General features: G+C 40.0%; 1 protein-coding gene across 1 annotated transcript; it reads right to left on the bottom strand.

Annotated features, from left to right (window-relative positions):
• Positions 1–368: 368 nt before the first annotated feature.
• Positions 369–9036, bottom strand: LOC122723349 (F-box/LRR-repeat protein 15-like). The gene is made up of 15 exons (XM_043955383.1): positions 8194–9036; positions 6086–6344; positions 5869–6001; positions 5679–5778; positions 5407–5604; positions 5048–5318; positions 4856–4954; positions 4654–4742; positions 4434–4533; positions 4160–4330; positions 1926–2078; positions 1661–1821; positions 1376–1574; positions 671–1137; positions 369–577 (listed from the first exon to the last, which is right to left on the bottom strand). Exons 1-15 carry the CDS (start codon positions 8670–8672, stop codon positions 502–504), a joined length of 2955 nt encoding a protein of 984 aa, XP_043811318.1. The 5' UTR covers positions 8673–9036; the 3' UTR covers positions 369–501.
• Positions 9037–22384: the final 13348 nt, after the last annotated feature.

Genomic DNA, 22384 nt, shown 5'->3' with positions numbered 1-22384 from the left:
GACCAAACAAAATGTTCTCACCTTCGGACAAAAACGCACATCTAGAGTCTCCAGCATGCTACATTGAGATATGGCAGCTTCAACGTCTTCCTCATCAATGTTACAAGACTGCGGAACCCATTAAAACAAAAAAAGTTTTAAAAGAGCATTTGATGAAGAAGCTGACATTCTCTCAAACCCCAAGGATAAAGTAATAGTTAGTTAACCAGAAAAGAATGCACACTTTGGGAGAAGGGTAGGCAAAGGGGGAAATCCAAGAAGAAAAATAAAGTAAATTGCTCTTGTTTATTATTACTATACAAATGACAATCAGTTATCAAACAAATTTCAATAGTGGCTCTACGTAAAGCAAGGAGAAGAAACACACATTTACCCAATATGTACAACCAACTTCCTACATTTACTCATTCCATCCTAAAGATGGATATCAGACTATCCTTTTCTTTGCCCCTTCCTGCTGAGCTGTACCAAGACAATGACAGGGGAATTCAATCATAGACACTAAGAACATACCTGAAGAAAGAGATTGGTAAGTCTAGGACAGTCAAGCTTCAATACCTCCAAAGAGCAACAATTACTGAAATGCATAAGCAACAAAGACATTAACTTGTGGAAAAGAATAAAAAGAAAACAAAAATTAAAACAAAAATTATGTCAAGGGAAAAAATACCTCAAATTGAGAAAACACAAATTAAAACAAACAATATCAACTTCCTTCAAATTGGCAGACAAAGACAGGTTTAATGATGACAAATGGAAACAACATGCCATTGGTGGAATGAGCACTTTCCTAATGTTCGGACAACCCACACAATTGAGGTTCTGTAGCAACCGGTTCGCCTGCTCGGTTGATTGATGGATATTCTCATCAGAAAGCAGGGTAGATGAATTATATACACTCGGATACGCTGAAAGTTGATCTCCACTGTATTCCCAATTAAGGTCATGCATATTCACGCAGCCATTCAAGCTCAAATGAGTGAGATGGGTACAGCAAGCTAGAAGCTCCTCTATTGCAGACTGACACAGAGTACCATAAGACAAATCCAACTCCTGAAGCACTGGCAGAGCTCCTTCTTTGTAAAGAGGCTCCAAAGACACATCAGTAAGATACTTGCAAGCTTGCAATTTTAGCACCTTGAAGGTCAAGAAATAAATGAATATCAACATTAAGCATCGAAAAAGTAAGAAATATAGTAACTACATTAGACACAACAATCAATTCTTTGATGAAACAATGGAATCTTAATAAACAAAATCTTTATAGATCTTCTCCTTCATTTGAAGTGTTAGTGTGTTACTCTTATCTATGTCCACGCATCCAAGTTCAGTACTTCAGGTAAAGTGACGAGTCAAATGTAACCATGATAATTACCTTCAGTTGCAAACAAGACTCAAAAACTGGCTGCAGATTCATTAAGAAAGTATAAGACAAATCTAGCAGAGTAAGGTGCGGAAGCCAGCGCAAAGAGTAAAGTCCATCAGAACCAACAGATGGGCAAGACATCAATATAAATGACTCGATCAGTGGGCAGGACTCTGTGGTTGCAGACAAGCAGTCATCCTTGAGTTGGCTGCAGATACACACCAGAAAGACAGAAATGTAAGACCAAGAATGGATTATCGGAAGTACTAATAAAAGCAATATAAGATGCATTACCTGCAGAAGGAAGCATCCAGAGATGTTAGGAGAGGACAGTTGATTGTTGCTTCAGACAGGACACCACATCCTTTCAACTCAAGTGAGACCATATATGGTGCTTCAATATTAAGCATACTTAATTTGGGACAAATTCCCAAATTCAGCGACCGAAGTGCAACCTGAAATAGGGAAGATCAAAGTCCTGTTTATCATTGATGTTTTACAACACAAACTCAGAATGTAGAGCTATAAAGCAGAATGTGCAACAGTGACTGTCACTCACAAGAGAAAACGATGCTCTCTCAAGATGATCACAACCATCTAGACAAACTTTCTCAAGACATGGGCAACTCAATTCAAGAGCAGCAATAGCACGGCAACCAACTAGGGAAAGACTCACTAAAGAGGTACTGCAGAATTGCACGGCTGTCAAGCTCTGTAAAAGTTTAAATTGTGTTAAATGGGACAATCAATTACAACCACCATGAATGATTAAAGAGTCTTCAGATGTTAATATAGTAAGTAATAAACAAGACTGGATAGTATCTACGGTTCAGAACTTTGGCACTGAGAAGTTAATACTTAAATGTACAGGGCACACTTCAAGAAATGGCCAACGGTGAATACTATTCACAAGATTACCAACCCCATGTATTCAGTGAAATTCTCGCCAGAACCCTTTCCATCCTTGCTATACCTCAGCTAATCTTCACTTTCTTCAACTTGTTAATTGTTTCTTGAGTTCTGAAAACCTAATTACTTGTTGTAGTCTTACCCCTAATTGTTCAGGGCATACTTCAAGAAATGGCCAATGGTGAATACCATCCACAAGATTACCCAACCCACGTATTCAGTGAGATTCTCGCCAGAACTTTTTCCATCCTTGCTATACCTCAGCTAATCTTCACTTTCTTCAACTTACTCAGCTAACCTTCACTTTCTTCAACTTATTAATTGTTTCCTGAGTTCTGAAAACCTAATACTTGCCGTAATCAAGTCTAACCCCTAATTCTACAGACGGATGCATCAGTTACAACACAACCCAAGGACCAATTTAGTTCCACCTCTAGCGATGATTGAGAATCTAGGGATGTGTGGGTTCCAATTTCAGTTCCAGGTTTATCTAGGAACCAGAACAGAACAGAAATTTTGGTACTCAGTTCGTTCTTCGCTATTTTGGTTCTTGGTTCTTCAGGTTTCAGTTTTTGAAACAATTTCATCAATTGTTTCTACGGAAAGTCACACTTAAATTATCATTTAAGCTTTAAAGTTGGTTGCTAATAAAATATACAATATAATACACCTTTAAGCTATTGCTTAATTACATAATTTTTGCCTAGCCTGGCTTGGTCCATGGCTAAAAGCATCTGACTCATCTGGAAGACCTAGGTTTGAGTCCCCATACCCCCCAATCCCCTACTAAAAAAATTTTATATAATTTTTAAGCATAAGGTACATATAAAATTAAGGATTAGAAATATTACATAATATTAGTAGCATACTTGTAGTTAAGAATGATCATGTGATTAATGTATTTATAAATAAAATTATTAAAAGGAGGCAGAGGCAAATGAATTGAAAAATAATATTAGTTTGTATATAGTCCACAATCTTAATTCTTAATTGCATGTAAATACAAATAATTATATTAAAAGTATATATAATATCTAAACAATCATAGAGACACATGTATATAATTGGTCCTTATTTTGGTTCTAATTTGGTATGGATCCAGTAAAATCCAGTTTGGTTCTTGGTGAAGAACTAGACTTAAACCAAAACAGTAGAATAAGTTCAATTCAGTCCGGGACGTCCAAAAACCGTCCACAATCCTATGAGAAACTAACAAGTACCAGAATCCCACCAAGGTACTTAACTTGAAAATAAAAAAGTTTTAAGTCCCATAGAACGACAACAGCATTAGGAATTATTCACTTCACATGGAAACCCTCCCATGGATTTAAATCATGGTTCGTGCTGCAATCGTGGGTAATGGAAATAGGCCTGTAACAGCCATAATGTGTGCAATAGCCTATCACTACACTATTATTTATGAAAAAACTTGTAAAGTCCATGAAATGAATAAACATTTAATTAGAAAACTAGGATACACAACAAAATAATAACCATACATGCATACATCAAATAAAGAAATTAAAGAATGTAATGAAGCTGCCTCTAGCTCTCTGTAAAAGAAAGTAGAACCTCTGTCCATTACCCATCATGAAATGACCGCTAATGACCATTACTGTTACATAACAGCCATTACCCCTTACCAGCCTCAACTTTAAATGCCCGTTAGTTATAGTAGGTATCTTTAACAGTATGCCCAGAAGCCATTAAAGGCTGCTGCATATACTCAAGAACAGGCATGCTATTTATAATAAAAATAATGATGTATCAATAAACACCTTTGCCCATTTATAGTGCACCAAGCATGATCCATTTCATGAAATCAGACACAGAAAAAATTGAACAAGAATAGATTTCAGCATAGTATATTTATGATTTACCAACCTCACAATTATCAAGAACCAATGTTCTTAGCATAGGGCACCCACCGCCATCACTAAAAACTTCACAAACAGAATTTGTTAGAGATTCACAATCTGTGAGGTCTACTTCTTGCAAACATTGGCATTCTAGTGCCAATGTTGTTAGGTTCTCCTGTTTCTGCAATGATAGTTTCTGCATATCGTAATACAATCCTGAGAATTAGAACTCCAACAAATGATCACAAAGAGAAAAAAAAGAAATGAGAAAGATATAGCTGTATAGTTATAAGGCACACTTGAAGTGAGTTTGATGTGATATTAATACGATGGAGTGCTGGACAGTTAGACACCATTATAGATGATAGCATGATACTTCGTAAGTTCAGATCAGCAAACCTGCCAGGGAAGTTGAAATGAGAAGCAGCAATGGGAAACAAAGACAGAGCAAAACCCACCCCCCTTCACTCCTCAAAAAGTTTGGAAGGCATGAGAAAATGAGTAGAGCAGCAAACTTACTTGCGACAATGTACTAGTTGTATGTTCTGCAGGCGAGGAAGCTCCAATGACACAGAAGTCAGTAGGTTGCAATTGACAAGCTCCAAAACCTGCAACAAAGTTAAAATGTCAGATTTGACATCCAATTCTAGTTATTTAGGGAGGATGAGAACTTGAGAAGACATCTGGGCAAGAAAAATATGCAGAGCAGGAGACTTCAAACCTCCAACATGTAACTATGAGATATTGCAGCCATGGAAGCTGATGCGATTCCCTCACAGCTATGAAGCTTGAGGACTGTCAACATTGGCAATCTTACAGACTTCAAAACAGACAAGGAAACATGTCAAATGAATGATAGATCTACATAACGCTAAAATTAAGATGGTTATGACACACCAAAAAGAAAACTGACCTCAAGTGATATGTTTGGACAATATGAAGCATCAAGAATATGAAGATTAACACAAGTAAGGGCTATTTCACGTAAAGTTTCATCACTAACACATGAACAATTTGACATGTCCAAAGACTCCAATTGAGGACATGAAGTTGCTGCTGCACGGATTGCGGCATCTGAAAGCTTGTGGCAAGACCCTATATCAAGGAGATGCAATAGAGGACAATCAAGTACAGCCTGTGCCATGTTACTGCGCTTCAGAGACAAAGTTTCAAGTTGTGGACACCTGTCAAACATATATTTTAGCACAACAAAGAAATTGAGCAAAACTGCATGAGATGAGAATTTGCTTTTGAAACTTAATATTGTTTCACCTGACAGATATCCTAACCACACGGCATTTTGTGAGCTGAAGATGATGCAACCTATCATGGTTTATCGGGATCTCCTGAACACCATTACCCAGAGTAGCATCATTGACATTCAAACTCTTCAGCATGTTGCACTCTGCTAAGGCATGAAAAAAATGATCCCCTAGTTGTCCTCTTCCCAAAGTTAAAACCTGAAGGTTTCTGAGAATGATCAAGAGATCAGCAGCATGAAGTTACTTGATCAGAGCAACAAAGAACCAAGGAATCGTGAGTACCTTAATGAGTAGACTGCTTTCATAACAAGCAAGTGCATGTTGGGAACGCCATGAATATTCACTTCAGTGGCATTTGGGTATCTCTGACACATATCTTCAACTGAAAATTCAAATGGCAAAAGGTCAAATTAATTTCCCAATTTTATTGTATAAGAAAAAATTATGATGTCTTGCAGCATTATAAACTCACATTGTTCAATAGATATGTTTCGATTCTCAAAATTCAGACACCTCCAGAAATCTTCATGTACACTGGCTGCTCGCCACTGCCTACAGACCATTGCAGCTCGACTAAGATTAATGTGGTCCAAGAAAGAGAAAACCTAGGGGGAAAACAAAAATAAGATTAGATAGAAAAAGTATGCAACTGTGCTTATATAAAAGCAGAAGATATTTAAGCATGTTACCATATGCAATAAATCATCTGTAAGATCCATCCGAACTTCTAAATCCTCTGACTTAGAAGTACCACCCTCATGTTCATCATCTCTTCCACCACTAGAATCAGAGGGATTCTCGTCGTTACTGTTACTCCACATGAAATTGTGATAGAAAATCTCATTCCCTGATGGAGCAGAAGAGCTCTGGCCTAAACTAAAATCTCTGTCAGCTGATGAACTAGAATTGCCAGCATCTGCAGACATGGCCTCTGTATAACGACAATCACTGAAGGAAGCAAACAAGAAAATCTCCAATTAAGACTATGAAGCCATACTATCTAGGAATCCACTAAGCATATGCATCAGCATCAGCCAATCATAATTACACAAATGCATACAAAGATGATGAAGACTATTTCATAAAAATAAGGTCGTAATTTGAAATTTAAATCTTAATATCAAAATGAGACTATTCTAGAACATAATCTTTTGTGAAGTGTAAAAGCTCCAGCAATGTAAAGAACAAAGAAAGAGACGCCTTTACAACCAGAAATTGCACCTTATAAGCGCTGCAGGATAGGGGAAAACACAGATGATGAAGATGATTTCTATTGTGCAACTAAGCACTATCTGCAGTATTACCATTTTTTATACAATGTAATTTTGTGGAATATGTCACAAGAAAATAGTTCACATTCTTTTCCAAAGCAACAACTTAAATAATTCCTCCCTAAATTTAGGAAGGAACGCTGTCAAGAACAGAGACTGAAAACAGAATTTAGAGATGAGAAAGAGAAGAAATTGAGATGAGAAGTAGAAGATTAGAGTGAGATGAGAGAAAGAATCAGATTAGATGAGAAAAGAAAAGAATATAGAGAGAGAATAGGATGGTTTTGTTATTGATTCTTCATGAATAGCTGCTGAGTACTTGTTAGCTGTTATGTCAACATCCTTAATAGACACTTGCTCCTTTATTTTTGGGGATGAAATAGCATCCATTTTCCATTGGTTTGATTCTTTAGATTTACCCGTTTTCTCTCCAAATGATATCTCCCACTTCTCCCATATTTTGTCCCAACTTTTCTCGTATCTTTTAAATGCTCTCTCAAGAATTTCACAAATGCCCTGTTCCAAACCCAGCAGCTTTTGTTCCCAAGATGTGTTTCCATAGTCTGAAATATTATTATATTTTTGTTTCCAAGAGAAATTGAGAAAGAAACAAGAGTCTCAAGTAAAGGAATTCAGCACCATGTCAGGGAACCCTAGCAGAGAAGAATTGGGAAATAAGGGGAAAAAAAAGAGAGGAAATTGCAGAAAAGAATATCAATTTCAGCAAAATCCCAAGATTGAAATCTCAATACATTCAAGAAACAGGTTTCTTGAAAAGCAGGAAGTTAAAAAAAATAAAGGAGAAAATAAAAGAAAGAACCAGAAGAACAGAAAAACGAAGAATTTGATGAACTAACCGGCAGCTCTAGCCCACTTGAAAACAAGCTCCAATGCCGATTTGTCAAGAACAGATACTGAGAACCATTTAGAGATGAGAAAGAGAAGAAATTGAGATGAGATAGAAGATTAGAATGAGATGAGAGGAAGAATCAGAATAGATCAGAAGAGAAAAGAATACAGAGAGAGAATAGGATGATTTTGTCAATGATTCTTCATGAAAAGCTGCGAGTACTTGTCAGCTGTTATTTATACATGAGTAGCATAACTGCCTCCAACAATAGGCTGACCTGTACAGAACTTCCCTCCAAATCTTACTAACTAATATCTGCTTTTCCCTCCCATTCATCTCTTAGCAGTTTCTTTCTATCTTCTTCTTTCTATAATGTTGTGGCAAACACCGACGCTAATTATAATCACAGATTAGCAACTCTCAAAAGAAAAGAAAAGAAAAGGGGAAAAAAACACGCGCACACACACTAAAGTAGGGAAACCATGCATTTCTCAATTAGCAAAAAAGTTTGAAATTAGTAAATTACGCAACAAAACTACCATTTGATGAATTGCAATCTCACTTCGCTAAACACTGTAAGCAAACCAACAATACACCACACTGCACTACATTCCTCCACAAAACGAGAAATTTGAAATTGAAATGATTTTAAAATGAAAAAGAGTAAGAAACTTACTGAAAACCAGAGTAAACTTTGGCTCGCTTATTATGCATATCCCGATCGCAGTCCTCGCTAACACGCCCTGTCACTGGGGCTGCTGCTGCCGTGGAACTACTACTCTCACCCTGAAGTCGCCGTATGAAACAAATAGCGGACTTCCTTAAGGCAAGTGGAGCAACCACATGCACCACCTCGTCTAAAACAGGTGCCCGCTCGTCCCAATTAGTACCACCACCACGCATGGCTCTGATCATCTCCTCGAACAACCTCAAGGAGTCCTGATCATCACGCTCCCGCCCATTGTCAGTCAATGCAAGCGCTAATCTCGTGGCTGCAGCTTCCTCAGCATCCTCGACGTCATTCCCAATGTTGCTCTCGGAATTGTTGTCATTCTCCAAAATGCCCTCCCTCATGGCGTTATCCTGAACTTTATTACTCTTTAATGGTGCTTCTTCGTCTTCGAAAGCGAAGCATAGGCAGCACCAAATCTTCATGCACTTGAAATTAAAAGCGGCACCTTCACAAACCCTAGGTCAAGATCCGAAGCATTTCTACCTCAGAATTAGAACAAAAACCCTAATGTTGAGTAAAATTGAAGGACTGCTCTCTAGAACCGCCAAACTATGGAATCGGGCTTGAATTCTGCTTTATCAGAGCAGGGGGACGATTCAGCCGATACAGACAAAACGAAACAAGAACAGAGCTGAGAGAGAGGAAGTAACTTCAAAAGAGAGAAGGTGAGGAGGAAGATGAAGGGAAAGGGGGATACGCGAGGATCTGATCGGATCTTGTGAACTGCTTGCTGAGGATGATTTTATTTTGTTAAAAAATCAGCACTAAATGGTGAATAGGGTCTCTGAATTCCTTCTTATTTTGGAATATGAGAAAAAAAAAATTCCCAATTTCAATTTTCAGTCACTATATGTTTTTGACAATCCGATGTCGTTTAATTTGTTCTATTTTGGGTTTTCCGCTTTTATTGCTTGTTGGATATTATGATTTAGATCATAAAAACTGTTTCTAAGAGAATTCGACATTTTATATGCGGGTTGAAAAAAAATGCTATTCAAGTGTTTTTATAAATAAAAATTGTCAATCTTAATTTTAAATAAATTCCAAAATTTTTTAACTACTATATTTATAAATTATATATTTTTTATGATAGTAAATGAGAAAAGAAAAAAAAATGCAGAGAAAAAAGAAAAAAAAAATAATTGCAAGGGTTTCTTCATTTTGGTTTTTATAATTTTGTCATTTTTGGTTTTATTTCCTCTCGTTTATTTTTTTATTTTCAAAGAGACGTTTTTCTTATATGAGATAATTTTTTTTATCTTTACAATGGGAGTTTTTATTTCGTATTTTTATCTCTCCTAACTTTTTTTCCCGCGAATTGACATATTGATAATTTTTTCCCTTTATTTTTATTTTTTTTTTTATTTTAGTTGTTTAGTTTTCTATTATTAGCTGTGTTTCATTTTTATATATCTTAATACTGGTCTTAATGAGGATTTTAATTTAAATAACCTGTCATTAAGAATTTCGACTTTTATTTTCAATATGGAGGATGATTTTAGATATGATGTCGACGATCCTGATCATACCGATACATTTGGTGGCTAATGCTCTTATCGATCTTATTTGGCTGCAGTGTCTCCTCTCTTGGATTGCTTTGTCAATAGGTAACTCTAGCTATTAACCTCTTTTCTCTCTGATTGCATGTCTCACTGTTTGGTTTTCTTTATGTTCTGTCACTCTATTCCAAGAGGAAATGATTCCCAAAGGGGTATTAATTGCATTTCCTCGTAATAATTATATGCCATTAAATAGAGCAACAACAAAGGAAATGAAAGAAGGTTCCCTAATTGTACGTTAGTGGAAGCTTGCAATGAATATAGTTGATGGTGTGGGAGAAGTAGCACAATAGCAATTGTACTGCCTCAATAATTTTGCTGGGTTTGTGCAATTCCAAGCTCCCACATCGGACCAAAAAGATAAAAACTCCACCGCCACTACCACCTCCTCCTCCCCATGAGATGACACACTAATTGTTTCTTGATCTCAATTTTTTTTAAACTTTATTCCATATAATGAGAATATTACTTTTGGATTTTAATTTGCTTTTTAATTTTATTTAAATACTGATTTGATGAATAATTAATTTTTTTTTAAAATAAAAATTGAGAGATTAAAATTTTAAAACTCTCCGATTTACTCAAAAATTAAACTATTATAACATAAATTTTATAGATTTACATATTAAAAAATGCATATGATTTATTCATCAAAACTATAAAAAAAATTTAAAAATATTATTCTATTTCTTAATCACGCTTTTTGTTTAATGTCTTTTTTCCTTTTAATATATTTTATAATATAAAAAAATTTATTAGTTAATCTCTCAATTTTAAAAAATATATTAAAATATTTTTAACGTTTTAAAAAGTTTACAAATTAATCTCTCCATTAATTCTTTTATTAAATATTTTACTATTTAATTTCTATTATTTTAAAAAAATTATTAATTAGCCTCTCATATTTTTAAAAAATTTATTAATTAGTCATTTTATATTATGAATATTTTAAATTGTTTTGTAATATTTAAAATTAATGGATATACTAAGTAATAGATTTTTTAAAATATTAAAAATATTTTAATATATTTTTCAAAATCGAAATATCAATTAATAAATTTTTTTTATGCCATAAAAACTAAATAATAATTTTTTCTATTATTTATGCACATTATCATGAGCAATAGTATACCTAAAGGTTTGTTGCAAAAAAATCAATGTTTAGGAAGAAATATCATTGTAGAAACTATTTGTAAAGAATTTTAAAGCATTAGTGACAGCACTATTATTTTTTTCTCTATATCAAATTCTAAATTTTACATTTAAGTCCAAATAATTCTTAATATAATAAAATACTATTTTAAATAATAACATATTACTTTTTTAATAAAGTATTCTGATGAAACTTGGAGCGCTAACTAAATATTAAAATTAGTAACAAAATTTTTGCTATTTAAAATATAAACTTTGTTGTTTTGAATTTAATAATATATAAATTGTCACACGTTATTCCAATAAAAATATGGCTATAAATATTTTTTAATAAAATTATTTGTAACGACCCGGAAATCGGACCGCTACCGGCGCTAGGATCCAGGTCGGCTTAAGGCCGCCGGAACCCGTAGCAAGCCAAACATACATCCTGTGAACCTGTTCAATCCCATACATGAACCAAAACATACATAAAAATTTAAATTTTTCTTTCATTCACACATTTCTTTACCCAGCCTAGCCTGTGCATGCATAAACATAACATAAACCCCTCAGTGGAGTTCTCAACAATTACTCCAATGGGGTACATAACATATAGCAGGCTTGGGTTACATAAACATCATAAAACATTTATCTCATGTATTTAAGGGATTACAACAGACTCTAGTCAAGCACACTATAAAACTTACATTACATTACATAACATACTTTTACATTATGAATAAACCATGTCCACAGCTATGCTATTACATAAACTCCTCTTACTCTTCTGACTCCTCTATCTACACGGTACCTGCAAGACTGGGGTTAGGGGAGAGGGGTGAGCTAAAAAGCCCAGTGAGCAAAAAGTAAAAACATGATATTAATTCCTCCATTTTTAGGTATTTTATTCTCCATTTTATTATTAACATTTGCTTTAATTCCACACTTTTTAGGTATATTATTATTCATTTTATTAATATCATTAAATAACAAAACTTTTACTTTACATGCTTTCATGAAATGCAACACATCACATTTAATCACATAAAGGATGGTATTGTCACCATTAGTCCTCACATCTCCAAGTGCCAGGGGCGTAGAATGGGCCTCGCTGGTCTTTCTCTTACATAACATACATAACATAACATTCCAAAGTGCCAGGGGCGTAGAATGGGCCTCGCTGGTCTTTCTCTTACATAGTGCCAGGGGCGTAGAATGGGCCTCACTGGTCTTCCATAACATATCATCATAACATAACATTAGAGGACTATGGATCACCCAATAACCATCCACATCAACATCAAATTATGCAATGCAACATATTCGTGAATTTCTAATGCAAACATCCTGAAACATCGCATGGCATTAATGATGCATGAGTATGCTATCAGATTCATTCATTTGTTTATTTATTCTTTACTTAAAAACTTAGGGAAAGATCCCACTCACCTGGTGACCGAAGCTTTAACGACGGACTCTGAAAGACTATCTCACAACCGGGGGTCTCGGGTCCTCGGATCCGAACCTACACAGGTGGACTCGAATGAGGCACCAACAACAAGAACATAACTCTAAACATACCCCCAAAAACCTCCTAAAAACACCTCAAAACATCCCAAGAAAACATGCAAGAAAAGGCTGGGAAGGGCACTTTCGGCGGCACCTTCGGCGGCCGAAAGTCCCTCCAGAGCCGAAAGTCAGGCAGGTTCGGCGGCACCTTCGGCGGCCGAAACTCCCAGACAGAGGCGAAACTCATGCATGTTCGGCGGCACCTTCGGCGGCCGAAAGTCTCGGACAGAGCCGAAACTCCAACTTTCGGGGGCAGGCTTCGGCAGCCTAAAGCTGCCTCCCAAGCTGGTTCGGCGGCCGAAAGTACCTTCGGCTGCCGAACCTGGTTTCTGCCAAAGGGCAGAAACTTGGTTCTTCATGCCCAAAACAACCCCCTACACAACCAATCATGCATAAACCTATTCTACAACAAACATACTCAAGCATACAAGCTCCTAGGGGTCTCCAACAAGCTTAAACCCCAACTACAACACACAAGCAAGCCACATTGCACATAAACACACATTAAAACCATGGATTTTTCATAAAAACCCATCAAGCCTACTCATGCATTTCTACCCCAAAAACTTGCATAAAACTTACTTAAAACACATATAGAACTAGAGATCGGCTCTTACCTCTTGAAGATCGAGAGAGAAACGATCCTAGCTCGAAGATGGGGAGATTCGAGTTCTTGAACCTCAAAGCTCCAAAACTTGCTTAAACTTTAAAACTCTTCAAAAACAAGATATAACTTGTTAAGATCTAAAGGATTTGAGGGAAAACACTCAAAATGACCATAGGAGGGCTAAAGCTTACCGTCGGCCGAAATGGGAGAGAAAACCTCGCCTGTTTCGGTCACGGGGTCTCTTATAGGACAGGTTCTGCCACCTTTCGGCGGCCTAACGTGCCCCCACATCTCATGCATGTTCGGCGGCCGAACATGAGGTTCGGCGGCCGAACCTTGAGTCTTTCAAACAAGGCTTTCGGAGGCCTAAAGCGCTCTCAAAACCCCTCCATGTTCGGCGGCCGAACTTAACTTTCGGCGGCCGAACCTGGCAAAGTCTCCTTGGTCTATTTCATTCAAAACTCAATTTCCTTTTTGCTTAAAAACATAAAATACATTAAAAACATTTCATAAAACGTGGTTTTCCCCTTCTAGAGATTTCCGACATCCGAGATTCCACCGGACGGTAGGAATTCCGATACCGGAGTCTAGCCGGGTATTACATTCTTCCCCCCTTAAGAACATTCGTCCCCGAATGTTCACCAAACAACACATAACATGGCAAACATATAACATACATACTAAGCACATCAACACATAGGGATCTAACCTTAAAAGAGCTGAGGGTACTGCTGGAGCATAGACTCCCGTGTCTCCCAAGTGCACTCTTCCAAGTTGTGGTGGTTCCATAGGACTTTCACCATCGGGATTTCCTTGTTTCTTAACTTTCTGATCTGCGTGTCAATGATCCGTACCGGCTGTTCAACATAGGTGAGATCCTCTTGGACCTCCACATCAGGCTCACTAAGAACCTTGCTCGGATCTGACACAAACTTCCTCAACATCGAAACATGGAAAACCGGATGGATTCTTGCCATTGAAGCAGGTAAATCTAGCTTGTACGACACATTCCCAATCTTTTGCAAGATTTCAAAGGGTCCGATGTATCGTGGGGCTAGTTTACCTTTCTTCCCGAAGCGAACCACTCCCTTCATTGGAGACACTTTAAGCAATACCAGATCCCCCTCCTGAAACTCTAACTGCCTTCTGCGGATGTCTGCATAACTCCTCTGTCTGCTTGCAGCAGTCTTGATTCTTTCTCTGATTATGGGTACCACCCTGCTGGTAATCTCTACTAGCTCAGGCCCTGCCAAGGCCTTCTCTCCAACTTCCTCCCAGCAAACAGGTGATCTGCACTTCCTTCCGTACAAAGCTTCATATGGAGCCATCCCGATGCTAGCATGATGGCTGTTATTGTAGGCAAACTCCACCAAAGGTAGATGCTGCCTCCAAGAACCGCCAAAGTCCAGCACACACATTCTGAGCATATCCTCGATAGTCTGGATGGTTCTTTCTGACTGTCCATCAGTCTGGGGGTGGAAGGCAGTACTGAAATCCAACCTAGTACCCATGGCATTCTGCAGACTCCGCCAAAACCTGGAGGTGAACTGGGGCCCTCTATCTGACACTATCGAAACGGGAACCCCATGCAGCCTGACGATCTCGTCCACATACACCTGCGCCAACTTGTCCACAGAATAGCCACTCCTGACAGGGATGAAGTGAGCAGATTTGGTGAGTCTGTCCACAATCACCCATATGGAGTCCACTCTGCTGGACGCCGCCGGTAACCCTACTACGAAGTCCATAGCTATATTTTCCCATTTCCATTCTGGAATAGGTAGCGGGTTAAGCATTCCAGCTGGCTTCTGATGTTCCAGCTTCACCCTCTGACACACTTCGCAGGCTGACACGAACTGTGCCACTTCTTTCTTCATTGCTGGCCACCAATAAACTTTCTTCAAATCTTGATACATCTTGGTGGCTCCGGGGTGAATGCTGTATCTTGCATTATGAGCCTCTCTCATAATGTCTCCTTTTAGCCCTATGTCGTCTGGTACACATAATCGACTCCCATAGCGGAGGATCCCCTTACTGTCGAATCTGAACTCACTATCATTGCCTGACTGAACAGTCCTGGCAATCTTCACTAACTCGGGGTCCTCATGCTGTTTCTGAGCAACTTGCTCAAGGAACACGGGTGTCACTTTCATCTGAGCCAACAAGGCACCTGTACCCGACAACTCTAACTGTAGCCCTTCTTCGATGAGCTTGTAGAACTCCTTTACTACTGGTCTTCGTTCTGCTGAGATGTGGGATAGACTGCCGAGTGATTTCCGGCTTAAGGCATCAGCTACTACATTAGCCTTACCCGGATGATACTGGATTTTGCAATCGTAGTCACTGAGCAGTTCTACCCATCTTCTTTGTCTCAAATTCAAATCTCTTTGACTCAGGATGTGCTGCAGGCTCTTATGATCTGTAAAGATCTCACATTTTACCCCATAGAGGTAGTGCCTCCACATCTTGAGTGCAAAGATTACTGCTGCCATCTCAAGGTCATGTGTGGGGTAATTCAACTCATGCTTCTTCAGCTGCCTAGAAGCGTAAGCAATCACCCTCTCATTCTGCATCAGTACACAACCCAGTCCCACACGGGATGCATCACAAAAGACTGTAAAGTCCTCATCACTAGATGGCAGAGCTAAAACTGGTGCTGAAGTCAACCTCTTCTTAAGCTCTTCAAAACTCTCTTCGCACTGGTCGGTCCACAGAAATTTCTGATTCTTCCTGGTTAACCTGGTCAGAGGAGCTGCTATCTTTGAGAAGTCCTGAACGAACCTCCTGTAGTAACCAGCCAAACCCAAGAAACTTCTAATCTCTGTCACTGAAGTGGGTCTAGGCCAGTTAGCCACAGTTTCTGTCTTCTTGGGGTCCACCTCAATACCATTCTCTGACACTACATGCCCCAAGAACGAAATGCTCCTCAGCCAGAACTCACATTTAGAGAACTTGGCATACAAGCCATGTTCCCTCAAAGTCTGCAAGACCAACCGCAGATGATGGGCATGCTCTTCTGCATTCCTGGAATACACTAAGATATCATCTATGAAGACAATAACGAAGTGATCCAGGTATTGGCTAAATACTCTGTTCATGAGATCCATGAATGCTGCAGGGGCGTTTGTTAACCCGAACGGCATCACTAGGAACTCATAGTGCCCATATCTGGTTCTGAAAGCTGTCTTCGGCACGTCCTCATCTCTGATCCTCAGCTGATGATACCCAGATCTCAGATCTATTTTGGAGAAACAACCTGCTCCTGCTAGCTGGTCGAATAGATCATCGATCCTAGGCAACGGGTACTTGTTCTTGGTAGTGACCTTGTTCAACTGTCTGTAGTCGATACAAAGTCTAAGGGATCCATCCTTCTTTTTCACGAACAACACTGGAGCACCCCAGGGTGAGGTACTCGGTCGGATGAAACCCTTATCTACCAGCTCTTGCAACTGTTCTTTAAGCTCCTTCAGCTCTGCTGGCGCCATCCTGTAGGGAGGGATAGAGATCGGTCTGGTTCCTGGCATCAATTCTATCTCGAACTCTATCTCCCTAGGAGGCGGTAAACCTGGCAGTTCGTCTGGGAAGACATCTAAGAACTCTCTAACCACAGGCACTGAGGCGGGCTCTCTGACATCTCTGTCTAGCTCTCTCACATGAGCTAGATAACCCCGACAACCCCTCCTGAGTAGCCTACGAGCCTGTAGGGCTGATATCAAACCTCTAGGCGTACTCCCCCTGTCTCCTCTAAAGACAACCTCTGACCCATCCTGACATCTGAACTTAACTATCTTGTCTCTACAATCCAAGGTAGCACCATGGGTAGATAGCCAATCCATCCCTAGAATGACGTCAAAATCTGTCAAGTCTAGAACCACAAGGTCGGCGGATAGGCATCTTCCCTCTATGAAAACTGGACTGTACTGGCAGACTGACTCTGCCACTGACGGGTCACACTTGGGTCCACTGACCCATAGGGGACACTCTAACCCAGAGACCATCAAACCCAACCTCTCGACCGCTCTCGGAGAAACAAAAGAATGGGATGCACCCGGGTCCATTAAGGCATAAGCATCTGAACAACCAATGATGATATTACCTGACACCACGGTGTTGGATGCGTTTGCCTCCTGCTGTGTCATAGTGAAGATCCGTGCTGGAGCTGACGGACCTTCCCCTCTGTAAGCTGATGAAGAAGAGGCTGACCCTCTCCCTCGGCCTCTGCCACTGGCCTGTGTCGCGGCTGAAGCTGCTGGCTGTGCCACACTACCTGAAGTAGTCTGCTGGGGTCGCGCCATAGGAACTGCTCTAGGACACTCCATGGACATGTGTCCCTCCTGCCCACACCTGTAGCAGGCTGTTGTCCCAAAACGGCATACCCCTCTGTGTAGCTTACCACACCTTGCACATACTGCATTATCAGCACCAGAGCTTGAGCCACTTCCTAGTCCCAGACCGGATTTGATCTTGCTCCAGAACTTATTCTTCTTTGGTTTCTTAGTGGTACTGCTCCACTTCTTACTAGCTGAACTCAAGGATGAAGGATCTATCCTTCCCCCACCTGGGGTCTTAGAACCAGAAGGTTGTGCCACTGACTGCTTGACTTTTCCCTCTATTACGGCACTAGCCTCCATTCTCCTGGCCATGTCTATAATGGCATGGAAACTTTCTCTATCGGCTGACTGAATCAAAGAGGAATACCTGGAATTGAGCCTCATGGTATACCTCCTCGACTTCTTCGAATCTGTGTCCAGATGTTGCCCAGCAAACGGCAACAACTCTAAGAATCTATCGGTGTACTCATCGACACCCATCTCATCTGTCTGTTTCAGCTGTTCAAACTCAATCATCTTCAGCTCCCTTGAACTGTCAGGGAAAGCCCATCCTGCGAACTCATTCGCAAACTCCTCCCATGAAAGACTGTCCACCCTTGGTTTCACATAGCCCTTGAACCACTCACGGGCCTTTTTGCATTTCAGGGTGAAACCAGCCATCTGAATGGCTCTACTATCATCAGCACCTATCTCATCTGTAATTGTTCTGACCTTCTCCAGGTACACAAACGGATCATCACCGGTATCAAACTGGGGAGCACCCAACTTCATATAGTCGGTCATCTTGGCCTTGCTCCCTCCAGATGAGGTAGGTTGAGGTCTTTGGGTTTCTGGAACTGTGGGTTCTGCTGGTGGTGGAGGTGCGACATCCCCTGGGATAGGGTTTGCCGTGCCTGGATGGAAGGATGGAGGTGGGTACATAGGGTACTGTGGATACTGTGGGTAGAAAGGTGGATATGGCATGTGAGAAGGGTAAGGATTAAAACTGGGGTAATCCGATGTACTTCCCATCGAATACCCGGGGTATGGTGAAAAAGGTGGGTACTGGGGTGGTGGAACAAACCCCGAGGCCTGAGTGCCTCCCTGAGACTCACCCATGCCCTCTTCTGGCATGTTTACACCAAGGTTACCATCCCTCCTCTGCTCCACATCCATCTCTTCTTCTCCATCAACTGCCATTCTTTCCTGAACTGTACCCCTTACTGATCTGCTTCTACCCAGATCCAAGGACCTTCTAGGGTCCCTCACTGTTCTGTCCCTGTTGGACCTGCTTGACATTGCCCTTGGCAATGCTGGAGGACGGGCGCTCGTGCCCTCATCCTCCGGTGGTACTCTAGTCAATCTAGCTGATCGACGAGTTCCTCGCATTCTGTTTACTGAAAAACAGCACAGATAACAAAATATTAGCATCAAATGGTTCATGTGGAAACACATGAACCCACATCATATACACATCATATTCATAACATATCTCATGGCATACATACTTTCATGCAAGACAGGACTCTACATCCTATCCTAGTGGACATGATTTCCTATTGTGCTTGACCTTTCTATAACACCTATGAGCCCGACACTCTAGGTCCGACCATATGAACCTAGGGCTCTGATACCATTCTGTAACGACCCGGAAACCGGACCGCTACCGGCGCTAGGATCCAGGTCGGCTTAAGGCCGCCGGAACCCGTAGCAAGCCAAACATACATCCTGTGAACCTGTTCAATCCCATACATGAACCAAAACATACATAAAAATTTAAATTTTTCTTTCATTCACACATTTCTTTACCCAGCCTAGCCTGTGCATGCATAAACATAACATAAACCCCTCAGTGGAGTTCTCAACAATTACTCCAATGGGGTACATAACATATAGCAGGCTTGGGTTACATAAACATCATAAAACATTTATCTCATGTATTTAAGGGATTACAACAGACTCTAGTCAAGCACACTATAAAACTTACATTACATTACATAACATACTTTTACATTATGAATAAACCATGTCCACAGCTATGCTATTACATAAACTCCTCTTACTCTTCTGACTCCTCTATCTACACGGTACCTGCAAGACTGGGGTTAGGGGAGAGGGGTGAGCTAAAAAGCCCAGTGAGCAAAAAGTAAAAACATGATATTAATTCCTCCATTTTTAGGTATTTTATTCTCCATTTTATTATTAACATTTGCTTTAATTCCACACTTTTTAGGTATATTATTATTCATTTTATTAATATCATTAAATAACAAAACTTTTACTTTACATGCTTTCATGAAATGCAACACATCACATTTAATCACATAAAGGATGGTATTGTCACCATTAGTCCTCACATCTCCAAGTGCCAGGGGCGTAGAATGGGCCTCGCTGGTCTTTCTCTTACATAACATACATAACATAACATTCCAAAGTGCCAGGGGCGTAGAATGGGCCTCGCTGGTCTTTCTCTTACATAGTGCCAGGGGCGTAGAATGGGCCTCACTGGTCTTCCATAACATATCATCATAACATAACATTAGAGGACTATGGATCACCCAATAACCATCCACATCAACATCAAATTATGCAATGCAACATATTCGTGAATTTCTAATGCAAACATCCTGAAACATCGCATGGCATTAATGATGCATGAGTATGCTATCAGATTCATTCATTTGTTTATTTATTCTTTACTTAAAAACTTAGGGAAAGATCCCACTCACCTGGTGACCGAAGCTTTAACGACGGACTCTGAAAGACTATCTCACAACCGGGGGTCTCGGGTCCTCGGATCCGAACCTACACAGGTGGACTCGAATGAGGCACCAACAACAAGAACATAACTCTAAACATACCCCCCAAAAACCTCCTAAAAACACCTCAAAACATCCCAAGAAAACATGCAAGAAAAGGCTGGGAAGGGCACTTTCGGCGGCACCTTCGGCGGCCGAAAGTCCCTCCAGAGCCGAAAGTCAGGCAGGTTCGGCGGCACCTTCGGCGGCCGAAACTCCCAGACAGAGGCGAAACTCATGCATGTTCGGCGGCACCTTCGGCGGCCGAAAGTCTCGGACAGAGCCGAAACTCCAACTTTCGGGGGCAGGCTTCGGCAGCCTAAAGCTGCCTCCCAAGCTGGTTCGGCGGCCGAAAGTACCTTCGGCTGCCGAACCTGGTTTCTGCCAAAGGGCAGAAACTTGGTTCTTCATGCCCAAAACAACCCCCTACACAACCAATCATGCATAAACCTATTCTACAACAAACATACTCAAGCATACAAGCTCCTAGGGGTCTCCAACAAGCTTAAACCCCAACTACAACACACAAGCAAGCCACATTGCACATAAACACACATTAAAACCATGGATTTTTCATAAAAACCCATCAAGCCTACTCATGCATTTCTACCCCAAAAACTTGCATAAAACTTACTTAAAACACATATAGAACTAGAGATCGGCTCTTACCTCTTGAAGATCGAGAGAGAAACGATCCTAGCTCGAAGATGGGGAGATTCGAGTTCTTGAACCTCAAAGCTCCAAAACTTGCTTAAACTTTAAAACTCTTCAAAAACAAGATATAACTTGTTAAGATCTAAAGGATTTGAGGGAAAACACTCAAAATGACCATAGGAGGGCTAAAGCTTACCGTCGGCCGAAATGGGAGAGAAAACCTCGCCTGTTTCGGTCACGGGGTCTCTTATAGGACAGGTTCTGCCACCTTTCGGCGGCCTAACGTGCCCCCACATCTCATGCATGTTCGGCGGCCGAACATGAGGTTCGGCGGCCGAACCTTGAGTCTTTCAAACAAGGCTTTCGGAGGCCTAAAGCGCTCCCAAAACCCCTCCATGTTCGGCGGCCGAACTTAACTTTCGGCGGCCGAACCTGGCAAAGTCTCCTTGGTCTATTTCATTCAAAACTCAATTTCCTTTTTGCTTAAAAACATAAAATACATTAAAAACATTTCATAAAACGTGGTTTTCCCCTTCTAGAGATTTCCGACATCCGAGATTCCACCGGACGGTAGGAATTCCGATACCGGAGTCTAGCCGGGTATTACATTATTGATATTAAAAAAAGGTTATCAGTAATAATGAATATTATTAATGTTACACTATAATTATCCAAAATAAGTTATAAGTTATTACCACAAAATAGAATTACGTGGTAAGGGCCAATAAGTCGGTATGCGGTTCTACTCAAGTAAAGAAAGACTCGAACACCATGATATCTGGTTTTTCACTAAGACTCACCCTATTCAGGGGAGGTCAAGTTTTCACATAATGTTACTGTCAGCAAGGACTATCTAGCAAGATTTTCGGTGCACCTGTAATCACAGGATCTCCAATAAATTAGCCGGTGGAATCTCTTATTATTTAGTTGGCCACATCATCGCTGGATTTTCAAAAAATGCTATAATTAACTCAATCTTTTTACAGTATAAAAGCTAACGGTCACAGAGATAAGGGTACGCAATTCTTACACACTACTCTTGAGTTCTAAGTAATACATTACACTTGCCCTTCTCTTCAACTTACTGACTTGAGCGTCGAAGTGGCTGCCATAGGTGCCAACCACCTCACATTCTCTTTCTTGCAGGTGGACCAATCACATGATAGCTTTATTGGATCAATCACAGCTTAGCTCTATTTTTAATAATATCATTTGGTTCCATTGTTGGAATATCTATTGAATTCTCTTTAATCATCTGGATTAAAACTGGTCTCTTATCCATTTTCTTTCAAAAAGAAATCTCTCTTTTTTCTCTTAAAATGGTCGGTAATTCACGAGCTGCTGCTAAGATTGCAACTAATGAAGGCGCTATCATTTCTTCCACCCCAGGTAATAGACAAAACACACCTCCTAGGGTAAGCGAAGTAGATCTCAACGATCTGAACAATGAACAAATACTTCAATACATCAAAAAGTTGCAAGCCACCCTTGAGCGATACAAAA

The sequence above is a fragment of the Manihot esculenta genome, chromosome 3 (assembly GCF_001659605.2).
Source record: "Manihot esculenta cultivar AM560-2 chromosome 3, M.esculenta_v8, whole genome shotgun sequence".
In the NCBI taxonomy this organism is placed as follows: Eukaryota; Viridiplantae; Streptophyta; class Magnoliopsida; order Malpighiales; family Euphorbiaceae; genus Manihot; species Manihot esculenta.
Note: the sequence above shows the minus strand (reverse complement) of the source record. Positions and strands in the feature narration are given on the sequence as shown.

Excerpts from the sequence above, each read along its gene's own strand:
- LOC122723349 (XM_043955383.1), bottom strand. The coding sequence starts at position 8,672 with ATGAAGATTTGGTGCTGCCTATGCTTCGCTTTCGAAGACGAAGAAGCA. Across the intron at positions 6,002-6,085 it reads CAGATGATTTATTGCATATG|GTTTTCTCTTTCTTGGACCA; the intron begins GTAACATGCTTA and ends TTTTCCCCCTAG. Across the intron at positions 1,138-1,375 it reads AGTCTTGTTTGCAACTGAAG|GTGCTAAAATTGCAAGCTTG; the intron begins GTAATTATCATG and ends TTGACCTTCAAG.